Below are 12,839 nucleotides of genomic sequence, written 5' to 3' on the forward strand. Positions count from 1 at the left end.
GGAAATCGTGCGTCATTTCTTTGTAAAAACTATTACACTACAGGCCTACCGTTTAGCTGAATCGGTAATACATATGAGCAGCGATAATAGACCAACCGGCGGTGACGCGCCGACGTAAAAGTGTCGGCGGCGGAGGCAATTCGGCGGCGCGAGCGCGACCATGACGAATTTGTATAACGGTGTATATTTTTACAAAAACCTTTATACAAATATTTAAATATTTTATTGAATTGATATTTAATTATTAATATGATTTCAATAACATATTTACATACAGTGAATAGCGACATCTCTAGCCGGGGCTGGTAGCTGTAAAGGTGTCTAACTAGGTAACGAAACACTTTCATAGATTTCTCATAGATGGCGCTATGGCTAAAAAGCCGTTGAAAAACCAAATACAAAGATACGACAACAAACACTTAGAAAAATTCGTTATACAAATACGTTTTCAAAAGTAAAATAAAATAACGTACTTTCTACAGTAATCAAATTTTTATCAGTTCGATCAGTCAATACTGATCGAAATGCGTAGATGCGTAGTGAAAACGGCGACGCCAAAAATTGACAAAACATCTTCGAATATAGAATCCACAAGCTTTTTCTTAAAAATGTAAATTTCTGGCTTCGCTATTTACACTATTGCCTGATCGAACTGAACTGACTGAACAGCGCGCCGATTGCATTTGCCCGTGGCGGCGGCGCGCCGACCATATCAAATCGGTATCTGTGGTAGGTGCACGGAGTGACTAAAAAAGTAACTTTTTTTATGTGGTAGATGTGGGAGACTAAAGTACCTACCACATTAGACAATTTGCTGTTATGTGAAATGATAATTTAAAAAAATCTTTCATTAATAATTGAATACAATAGACAAGCCATCAATAATTGAATACAATAGGCATCCTGGAAGGTGTACTTTGTATGGTAGTTGTACAAGGATATTGTACTGGGTACAATATAATAACTATTTAGGACTGCAATCACTTCTTTTTGAATATAGCAGGCTGTACTACTATATCAGTAATGCTGTTGAACAATCCGCCATTTTGCTGTGCCACAGACCTTCTAATCTCACACCACCTGTCCAATACTAAAGTCTATGTGTAATGTACTTTTTATTAACTAACTTATGCGTTGTGATGAACAATATGCGATATTATTACTTTTATAAATTCGTATACATGCATAGAGTATGTAACCAAAAATTGAGACGAAATATAATTTAATTTGTTTGAAAACTATTCTGCCAAACCATTACAGTGACAACTGCGCTCCGATTGGCCAGACCAAATTCGAAACAATTGGCGGGTGTCGTCAACTGTTTCACTTCAAAACGACCAGTTTAACTTGGGCTTTTCTATAATGGCCGAAAATTGAAAAATTACATATTTAATTACCGATGAAATGTGGTTCCGTTTGTTTTGTAAATAGATGTTTTGCTGTTTTTCCCACACCACCGAATGGAACAGCCCCCAATAGTTAGAGATATTATCTTTATTACAATAAATACAGAATATTTTTTGAATATACGGAGACGTACACACATGTCAGTTGTTGGCGCTGTACTATTTCAGCTTTCTAATTTGTGATTTCAGTGCAAACGAGAGTTGATATTTAAAAGTGATATAAGGCCCATTTGCCTGATGAGTTGCCAGGGATGGATTTATTTCTGGTTATATACTCGATGTTTAATGTCAATCGGGATAATTTAATTACCTTGTGTAGTTGATTTGATAAGCTGATATATCTTCAGGATTGGACACTTGCTGAAAAATACAAAGTTCTAATAAATTTCTAATTTAAGTGAATGTGAAGTTAGGAATATTTTGCACTAATTTAGAAAGAACCCTAACATCAAATGTCACTCACCAATTTCCTAACATTCGGCGCTTCGAAGTTCCAATGGTTGAAGCAGTGCAAGAACATCTTAGCCAAGTCGTACATAGTCTGCCACTCTCGCTGAGGTAGTGTGTTGAATTTGTATAGGACGAAGTTGGTGATGGCTTTCGCAATTGAAGGCCGCTCGAATGGCGGCTGGCCCAGGGGGCCTTCGATGCGCGGTTGTGTGCGGGTAAGAATGCATTTGCGGAGAAGCTGCAAAAAACAATATACTTATTTCTGATACAAGTGCGGAAAGTTAGTCATTATCCATGAGTCTCGAGGCTTCTTGGCCCGAACCAGAGGCGAGGATCAAGACTCGAGACAAGTGAAAATGACAAATCCGCACGTGTATCAGATGACGTTTTTTAATATATTTGCGAAAAAACTACATTGAAAGTAAAATAAAACAGTATATTTTAGTGGCGCGACGCGCAGCGGTCTTAGCGGTCAGCGGTAATACTCACCTCCAGTCATTGTTAATACTCAATCAGTCGTCTTTATATTAAATATTTTGGTATTTTTTAATGTAACCCGTTGTTTTACAAAACACCTACGCAATTTAAACAAATAAGATGTTTGTAAGTAAATATAAGTTTGAATGACGAATGACTTACGTCACAAAGCACATAAATATTAAATAAATATACAACCTCTTTAGTTCTATGTTTAAGACTTGAAACAACAGTAAATGAAAAAAAAAATGGAAAGTAAAAAGCACTAGTGCGTTTTGTAGTACGAAAAATACCACGTTTTGAGCAACTGTATTAAAAAATATCTTTTTTTATATCATTTAAACAGACAAACTGTCATACAAACTGTCCCATCTGGTGAAAGCAACATATGGACTGTCCCACCTGACAAAAAGTAATTACCTAGAGTTGCAATGATCATTCGGTTACTATTTGGTATTCGGCCTGTTTTGTGCTATTCAGCCGAATACCAAACATTGGATCACTATTCAGTCGAATACAGAAAACCTAAAAAAGGACGGATGAAAACAGGAAACAGTAAATTATCATGTAACTTCTGTTGACGCGGAACATTAGTAGCAGTAAAGCTCCTTGTAAAAGAGTTCGTTCAGGGAATTACCGCCACCTTACCTATTTCTGCCGCCAAGCAGTAATGCAGCATTACTGTGTTCCGGTTTTGAAGGGTTTTGAAGGGTGCTGGTGAAATTACAGGCACGTGAGACTTATCAAGTTATAGATAGGCGTGTAGCTTATCATCAGGCGCACGGCACGTTCGTCCTGTCATTTGATATTATAAAAAAAACATACGCTCCAAGAACGAATAGTTCATGTCACGCACGTTGTCGAATATTCGGTAATGCGCAATTCAGCCAAAGGCCGAAAATAGTATTCGTTGCAACGCTAGTAATTACAGTGGAGGTTACACATTTCTAGTGTAAGCTAACACACTGTGCCATACCTGGCAATAGCAAAACTAAGTTCAACAGGACCAGTTTATACAGTTACTACTACTCGTATACTGATAATACATTGTAACTACTTACTTTAAAAAGATAATAATAAACTCGCTTCGTGTCATGGTCGTCTTCCCGGTGCATTGACATGAAAATATTCTCGACATCGACCACCGCACCGAGCAGACGGTTCACTTCGCTAACTGAAAGTCCTTGGAGCTGGCTCACGTGCTTTTCTAAAATACAAATGTTTCAATGTGAACTTCATCCTAAGTAATATTATAAATGCGAAAGTAACTCTGTGTGTTACGTTTTCATATCTAAACAGTTCAACCAAATTTGGTAAAATTTGATATAGTGTTAGATGGGACTTAGGAGTAGGGCAAAGCCTATTATTTTATGTCAGAAAAGTCACGTTCTTGCTCAATGTTGCCATTGAAATCACAATTTTTTTATTATTAATTAATTTTTGTTAATGATGCCAGCAGGCTGTCTTTCACCTACTACGTGGCTACTGTTACTTGCCTAACTGAAGAAATATTTGTAATAGAGTAATAAATAAAATTAGAGGAAAGATTAGTTAATTAATCCTCTAGTCAATACCTAATATGTGATTGCAGTTGCGGCAAGGGTCGCTGAAACTAGCCAAAGGCTGGTTGTCAGCACGTGCATTACCCTTGCTTGCCTGTTGGGGCACTGGAGTTTTCCATCCATTGCATGTGCATTCAGGAGTCTACAAAAATAAAAGTAAATGAAGCAATATTTGTATAATTAATACACAAATGTAATATGTAATTTCCTTGTGCAGATTATTGTAAATAACCGCTAATCACATTAGAAAATAAACTTTTTTTCAGATCTATATCATGTATATTTAATACACCAACGAGTCACAAGTGGGAGCTGTACAAGGCCGAAACACAGGTTTCTTTGAAAAAATAAATAAATGCAAATTCAGATTGGAAAAAAATACTTTTATCTTCATTGTGTAACAATTTTGAAAATTTAAAAACTTGATATCTTTGAATGCAAATTTACTTCCCTGGTTTAGACCTGTGTCCTCAGGGACAGCACACTTTCTAGAAATACATTGGTCTTAGCTTTTACAGTTTATGCTGGCAACCTTCCTGTAAATAAGTTCTCTCTTTTATAATAAAAAGAGTGGAATTTTCGTTATGTCAATTTTGTAACAAACTTGAAGATAATGTTGCATTATATGTGACCAATTTAAGTTATAGGATATTTGGTAGGTTGGGGAGTTAAATGTTGAGTCGGGTGACATGTTTGGAGAAGAGGGCTAAAACTCTGTACTCATATGCGAGGTCTTGCCTCCGAGAAGACAGCAATAAAGAAGAATAATTTATAGACATCACAAGGCCGACATTGACACCCAATGTTACAGGCCTTATTAAAAAAGGGTTTTAAAAAAAGATTATACAATTTATCCTTACCTGACAAGCAGAGTATATTGCCAACTTAAGCAGCTTCTTATTATGAGGCCAGTTGTAAACTTGCTGCTTGCGTTGCTGTATCCTCTGCAGGTTAGACTGTCTGGATGCTTGGCCCTCTCCTGCTGGAGTGTTGGCACTGCTGGATGCTGCATCTTCTGCGTTGGCACTTGAGGATGCTAAAAAATAAATGCAATGTTTGTCATGTTAGTTGAATAAATTTGAGTAAGATTGATTCTCATGAGACCAGTGAAGTAGCATGGGAAAGACTTTTGCCTAGTAGTCAATATAACATTTGAAAAAATGTACCATAATAATAAGTGCAGACTATATAGATTCGTTTCCACCAAGATTGTACCATCAAGACAAAATGCTTCCAAAATCGTTGTTATGCTATGTGTGGAATTTTTTTAAATTATATACCTGCCCCCATAGCGTGGCTACTATGAGCGTGGTAAAATTGAAATAAGCATGTGCTGTTGGCTATCTCTATATAATGTCTAAATTAGATCTGATTGAGACAACCAATAGCGCGCCCTTATTCCAATAATGGTGTGCTTTAAGCTTCGTCAATTCTTCCAATCAGTTTTAAAAAAAGAATTGCATAAGTGGTTTTTAGATCACTTAATTTTGTTCTACTCAGCTGACGATTTTATGAAATATAAAGCATACAATAATTTAGATTTATTTATCTAATCTAATTAAATTATGACTTTTACCATTATGGCATTTAGGCATTAAGGCATTGGCCTTACTTTCTCAAAGTCGTATATTATAAAGAGTGATTATTTAGGAGATGATAGAACTTTCTATTTAATTGAAATTTCTTATCAAGGGTGTTAATTTGGATGCATTACTTTAAAATAGGTACAAGCCAGTGTGTGAATATGAAAGAAATGTTATGTGAAATCAGCCTGCAAAATTTATATATACAATCCATTTTTTGCATTTCAGTAACTTTGTGCTTTAAAATACGAGTTTGAAAAATACGGGGACAATGTCCTGTTTCAATTAATTTAATTTGGTAGTGCAATGTTTAATTGTTTATTATCATTATACACACTTGTGTTTAAGGCTGAATAGGGTTAAGTTCTAATTAAATATTACGATCAATATTTATAATGTACCATACCCTATTCAAATTGAATAACTGAATTTGAATTTCACGAATATCTATATAATGCTTCGAGAATGTAGTAGTAGTTGAACAGTATGAATAAATATTTAATTAGCTTTTACAACATGAATATCCTCTATTGACGAGTGCAGTCGTTTGTGGAGACGAATATAACGATACGTATAGTTAAATTTGTAATATTCTGAATTCCCGCGCGCGATCACCCCTACAAAATTTTGCCCTTTACAAAGATCAATCAAGTTTCTATAATACACAAGTTCTTTGCACTCTTCTTTTACTCAGCGTGGACCGTAGAAGATCTGTGATTAGTTTCAAAGATAAATTATTGTTTATTTACCTTCATGTCCTTGTGTTTGGGAAGAATCTGCCTCCGTGCTCGTCATGGCTATATCTCCAATATCATCAGTCATTTGAGCAAATAAATGCGCTAAAAATAATTAAAACTTTGTGCCGGCAATTCACTGCTTACACAATTTATTTTATCAACTATAGGGACATTTTGCACTTTTTTTATCAAGAAAAACAAACACGGACCAAACGGCCACCATTAGCGTTTTGAAATGTCAGATTGCGTGACGTCAATCGCTCATAGCGCCACGACTACGCAACAATTTCTAAACGATTGTAAAATTTTTGGCGGTAATTTTCAAAAAAGAAAAAGAATGGTTGGGTACATACCACACACCTTAGACTATATACACTCATTTATTGAAATTAGATCACCAATAATAATAATACATTTATTCACTTCTACAGGCCTAAATGGGGGCGGTAAGAGACCCAGAAAGAAATCGGCTACGTCCAAATCTCCCCGTAGAGGCTTACGGGGAGATTTGTAATTTCATCTAGGAAGACTCTTAGACGGTGTCTACTGAGCTCTCGACTCTCGACTACAACTTATGAACATCAACTAATATTAATTAAGAGATTGCTCAAACTGACTCGGTTCGATATTAATCTCCGTGTAGTTCATATACAGATATATGAACTACACTAAAAAAGAAGAGACGACAATACTGTGCGGAATATATTAAATTCGGATTCATTGAAAATCCCACAAACCCATCGCGCCTTTGTGCCTTCTATGTATAAAAACATTTTCGAATAAAGCAATGAAGCCTTCAAGAATGCAAGATCATTTGAATAAAATGCATCCAGATAAGAAAGACAAGAATGTAGCATATTTTCAAGACCTAGAGAAGGAGCATATTACTCAGCCAGTGTAGCAAAACTCTTTTAGGCGGCTGCTAAGCAAGATGACGACGGACTTCGAGCTTCGTACAATACCTCATTGTTAATTGCTCAAAAAGGCAAACCACACAACATCGGAGAAGAGTTAATTTTGCCAGCAATAAAGGAAGTAATAACTACTGTGCTTCATAAACAGGCCGCAGATATTTTCCGAAAAATTCCTTTGAGTAATAATTCTGTGCAAAGACGAATTGATGAAATGGCTGAAAACATTGAAGAATCATTGTGCAATTATCTGAGGACTAGTCAATTCTCAATTCAGCTCGATGAGTCCACTTTACCAACTAATGAAGCATTGTTGCTGTCTTACGTGAGGTTTATTAAAGATGAGAAAATATATGAAGAACTCTTGTTTGCTAGAAATTTAGAGACCGATACAAAAGGCGAAACCATATTCAATACATTGGAAAAGTTTTGTGATGAGAAAGAGATTCCCTTGAAAAATATTATATCAGTTGCTACGGATGGCGCTCCGGCTATGACAGGGTGCCATAAAGGCTTCATAGCGTACTTATAAAATAAAATTCCAGATGTCCTTGCTGTACATTGCGTTATTCATAGACAACATTTGGTTGCTAGAAATTTAAGTGAACGACTATTTCAATCACTGCAATAATATGTCACCAAAGCAGTCAATAAAATCCGTAACAGCTCTTTGAATGATAGATAATTTCATCAGCTTTGTGTTACTAATGACAAAGATTTCAACCATTTGTTGTTTTATACTGAAGTTCGTTGGCTATCAAGAGGCAATTATCTGATTCGATTTTAGAACCTGTTTGACTCTGTGATAGAGTTCATGGAAACTAAAGATACAGAATTACGTAACAAGCTCATTACATCAAAGAATTATATAGCTTACATGACAGACCTGTATAAATTGTTCAACAACATGAATCTAAAACTGCAAGGCGATGAACTAAATTTAATTAAAATAAAAAATATCGTTGCTGCTTTCGCAGCCAAACTGCTTCTATACAAAAAGAATATGGGCAGACGTGACTTTTACAATTTTCCGAATTTGTCAGTATCCTGCAGTAACGACGACTTGTTTGCCTACTGCCAACATTTGGAAAACCTCCACATTGACTTCTCCGAACGATACCAGGACACTTTGAACTTAGAAATACCAGACTGGATGTTGGATCCGTTTTCAAATGCAATATCACCTCAGCTGGAAGAAGTTCTTATAGAATTGACAACGAACGATGAAATAAAAACCAAGTTCAAAAACGGCTACCAAGAATTTTAGCTACAAAAACCGATCCCGCAATTGTACCCTGGATTGTGGTCAATCGTTCAATGATTCTTGATAGCATTTCCATCGTCATATTTGTGTGAACGTGGTTTTAGTGCTGTGACAACGCTGCTTACTAATAAAAGAAATCGTTTGCATTTTACCGAATGTGGTGACTTGCGGCTGTTCTTGAGTAAATTGGAACCCGATATCAACAAACTTATTAAACAGCATCAGATTCATCCTTCACATTAGTTTTTATATTAGAATCAATTATGTTTGTTTTATTTTGAATAAAAGATACTCTGTCTGAATACAGTCAATTCGGGTAACTTTGAACATTTTTGCGTTTTTCTAGTAATTTCAAATTTAATTATGTTTCTTAACAATTACTTTATTAACTGAATAGTGTTCTTTTAAGCCCTTTTTTCGTTCTTATTGAAGGAATTTAGTAATTATTCAACAAAACTGTTCTAGATTTGCTCCAAAAGTCACATTCAAAGTTGCCTTGAATTTTGGGTAACTTTGAATAAGATTAGCCTTCGATATGGAAACCGTATATTTTGTAGATATTTTACAGTTTGTGTAAGATTATACGACATATTCATATTTTTTAGATGTGAATCTGTCCAAATATTCCTGACAGTGCGTTCAAAAACGACATTTGACTTGGTATTGCCATAATAAAACGAGACGAACTAATTTAGTTGAAATGAAAAACTTGTTTTTTTTTTAGATTTTTTAATTAATGCGAAAATGAAAATTTTCTGTTTAATAATAAATTCTACGCTTATTTAGCTATCAAACGAGATCAAAATGAATCACCTATAACAATTATTTTAGGCAAAGTAAATACATAACAAAAATCTATTTACCCCACTCCTTGAATAAAATGTCGTCATCAATATAAATACGGCCGCCTTTTCTAGACAGCTGTTGCTCTTTTATAATATTCACAATATCGGCTTTATTAACTTGACATGTCTCAACGTTAGAGGGCCAAGACCAACCTCCTAAAAAGCATTTTTGGAGCACTGAGACAGTAATTTCCAAAGGAGTAACTTTTAGAACTCTCCCTGGAAACAGACTACCCTCTTCTCTAAAAACACAGTCAAACACATTCAAAGTTACCCAAATTTCTCGTTTTGGTAACGTCGTCAAAATCTAATTCGTTTTACGCGTAAATACAAAACCAAATTAAATTATTCTTTAAAAAAGCGATATATAAACCTCTACTTAAGTGCGGAAACCAAAACTTACCAGTCAATATTCAGATTTATATATTTAATTCCGATTCTAAAACTGAGCAACAAATCACACCAAACTACTTTCGCCAAGAAAAAACCGCGAAAGTTTAAAAAAATACAATTTAACATTACTTTTTTCTTTCATAACTTTCGTTTAACAATTTTGTTCCGATTTACACAGTTTCAATACTAAAAATAAAAGATTGCCATACATAAAATAAATTTTTAAATCTTTTACGCAACTACGTTCAAAGTTACACCACGATCCAAAGTTACCCGAATTGACTGTACTGTAAAGTTGCGTTTCAATAATCTTTCTCATTAGCCCATAAGAGTTAACTTGAGACTTGAGCGCTGTTGCGTACTGCAACTGGTTAATTTGAAGTTATAGTGGTTTTTAAGTAGGTGAAAAAATGGGGGCGCTAAAAAATAATTTATTCTCAAAGTGGGCAGTAGGCAAAATAGGTTTGGGAACCCCTGTTGTAGAACAATAAGAACTACCTTAAGCGAGAGACTAGATTAAACTAATACAGATCTCCAGGCTCCCACCCTTTAAAAATAAGTTTTTATAAATAAATATAAATACGCTATGCAGCTTACAGTAAACAAATGTGCCGAGATTGACGAGTTGAGAGTAGGTTTGTTGCCGATGTAGTTTTTTACACATCAGCAGATGGATGCTGATTTTATGTATTTAAAAAAATGCAAAAATGTAGGTACATTCTTACTGAATCACGATCACAATGAAGAAAAATTAATAAAGTATTATTTAAATGATTTTGTGACATCTAAAACAAAAGAATCACTCTTCATGAAAACAATCAATCTGTCTAGCTTAATCGTTGTGGAATTTTCCAAAGTTATATGTTAAAAACAGCAACTGAGGTTTTTTCGGTTTACAGTCTGTTTCTGGAAGGTTTGTAAATTATTCCAGGATACCTTTTAGGTCATGTTACGACTCGAACATCCACAATGAATATCAACATCAATGAATGTGGTCGCGGATGCGGGTATTTTAATTTATGCAGTTTATCCGCGGATGTGGATTCTGATATTCGCAACAACCCTGGTTGAGAGTTCGTGTGCGTGTACGCATGCGCGTAAAAATGATCTTTTACTCTTTTTTAAGTGTAATATCATTGCATACCACCCACTTCAAATAATTCTTAAGTTTTTAGTAGCAGTACCTAGAGCTCGTTGTGAAAGAGTTTGTCCAACGTCCTGATTTTGATTCAAAACGTTATCGATCCGATCGGGTAGTCTCAAAATCAGATGAGTTTCTGAGCGAGAAGATGAACCTAATTCCTACTATATCTTTCTAATTTGTGAGTTAAATCAACTATTGTTCCGATTGGAAATGTCAAAAGATTCCGATCGGCCAGTTGTGAATCGCAATTATGCGTCTCGACTCGGAAAAGACGCAGTTTCCGAACGGGAGAGGCAATTCAAATTACTGCCACCTTACCTATTTCAGCCGCCAAGCAGTAATGTCAGCATTACCGTGTTTTAGCTTTTGGGTAAGAGTGCTGGTAAATTACAGACACATGGGACTTGTCAACTTATTTTGTGAATTTTATATAGTGAATTGTATATTATGTATTTTGAAAATTTTAATGTACACTTTATGAAGTGTACATTAGCCATACACAACAACCATATATTCATACAATACACCATATATTCACCAAACACTCAGTTGTTACTAATGTAGTAGGTACAAGGTTGCTTACTAACAAACTATGATGGTGTCTGAAAACAAAAGATTTTTTATTTTATTTGTAATGATGTAGACATTAATCTCCTCCGATCATTAATAGTACATTATAATTTACATTGTGCATTTAGCGCTTTTCCCGTTGTAGTTTGTTGGGTCTTAGGAGAAAGGAGAACCACATAAATCTTTCTAACTCCACCTGAGGAAGTACTAATATCCTATCAGAGGAAATATGTATATTGTTTTCCCTTTTTGGTTTATGTCAGATCTATTTGACTATATAGCTGTGCGCATTATAACAGCCATTATTACAAACAAGTTCACTGATTAGGCTTTAGTAGCAGTAGAGCTCCTTGTGAAAGAGTTCCTCCAGGGAAATACTGCTATCGGCACTGCTGGCGGCAGAAATAGGTACCTAATAATAATTAAGTACCTATTTCTGCCGCCAAGCAGTAATGTGAGTAGTGATGAAAGAGACTCAGTCTTTTAAGGCCTTTTAAAAAACCTCGACTAATTTTCAACGCCTCACGACTAGTCTAGTCTTTTAACCCTCAAGTCTTGAGTCATAAGACTAAAACTGAAGACTAATTTGAGTCGAAGCCTTTTAACCCTAGCAAGCTTAAAAGACTTATAGGACTAAAACGACTGGTGCCTCATAGCCTGGGGAGTCGCGAGCCTTATGGCGTGATTTTATCACATCCACAAGATATTTATTTTTAATACAGTTGCTCAAAACGTGGTATTTTTCGTACTACAAATCGTGCCAAAAGTTGGGTTTCTCGCACTAGTGCTTTTTACTTTTCCATTTTTTTTTTAATTTACTTTTGTTTCAAGTTTTAAACATAGAACTAAAGAGGTTGTATATTTATTTAATATTTGTGTGCTTTGTGACGTAAGTAATTCGTCATTAAAACTTACAAATACTATTTATGAACGTATCAAGTGGAGGTCCACAGTCTCTGCCTACCCCTGAATGGGTGACAGGCGAGATTTTTATGTATATGTTTGTTCTAAGTATTACAGATAAATTGTATCTCACTTCTGTGCACGGATTTCTAAAGAAGTGTAAACAAAAGTACCAGGACTTCATAATAAGAAAAGTGGTTACAGACCAATACTACATACACAAATTAAAAAAAACAGCACGTTAGAACTGGATTGCCATAGAATTTTTTAATATTGATTGTATTTCATTATTTTAATTTACTCGCAGAAAAAGTATTGTATGCAATAATTATACAATTAATTAGGTCTTAAAATCTCGTACTTATTGCTTGAATCACTCTTTGAATCCTAATTTTTATTATAAGTAAATAAACGTGATTATTTACTACACACTACGTAATTTTTATTTATAAACTTCGGGTTTAATAAGAGATAAAATAGGTCCAAGTCCATTGCAAACAACTCGAGTTGTTTATTATTAATAAAAACTCGAACCTCCAGTTTTAATTTTAGAGTCGAGTCCTGTAAAATAGATACGAGTCGTTATAAAACGCC

General features: G+C 34.9%; 1 protein-coding gene across 2 annotated transcripts in view; it reads right to left on the minus strand.

Moving 5' to 3' along the window:
• The window catches only part of LOC113228889 (histone acetyltransferase KAT2A), a 25,088-nt gene extending 18,679 nt beyond the window's left edge, over positions 1 to 6,409 (minus strand). For both annotated transcript variants that reach the window (XM_026462319.1, XM_026462318.1), the window contains exons 1-6: positions 6,228 to 6,409; positions 4,756 to 4,931; positions 3,908 to 4,037; positions 3,395 to 3,540; positions 1,870 to 2,094; positions 1,717 to 1,766 (exon numbers count right to left, since the gene is read on the minus strand). In XM_026462319.1, coding sequence (XP_026318104.1) covers positions 1,717 to 1,766; positions 1,870 to 2,094; positions 3,395 to 3,540; positions 3,908 to 4,037; positions 4,756 to 4,931; positions 6,228 to 6,300 — 800 coding nt within the window. In that variant the 5' untranslated portion in view covers positions 6,301 to 6,409. The remainder of the gene's footprint in view (positions 1 to 1,716; positions 1,767 to 1,869; positions 2,095 to 3,394; positions 3,541 to 3,907; positions 4,038 to 4,755; positions 4,932 to 6,227) is intronic.
• Between the last annotated feature and the right edge of the window lie 6,430 nt (positions 6,410 to 12,839).

Source organism: Hyposmocoma kahamanoa, unplaced genomic scaffold (assembly GCF_003589595.1).
Source record: "Hyposmocoma kahamanoa isolate Upper Pololo Valley unplaced genomic scaffold, ASM358959v1 262, whole genome shotgun sequence".
NCBI classification, from domain to species: domain Eukaryota; kingdom Metazoa; phylum Arthropoda; class Insecta; order Lepidoptera; family Cosmopterigidae; genus Hyposmocoma; species Hyposmocoma kahamanoa.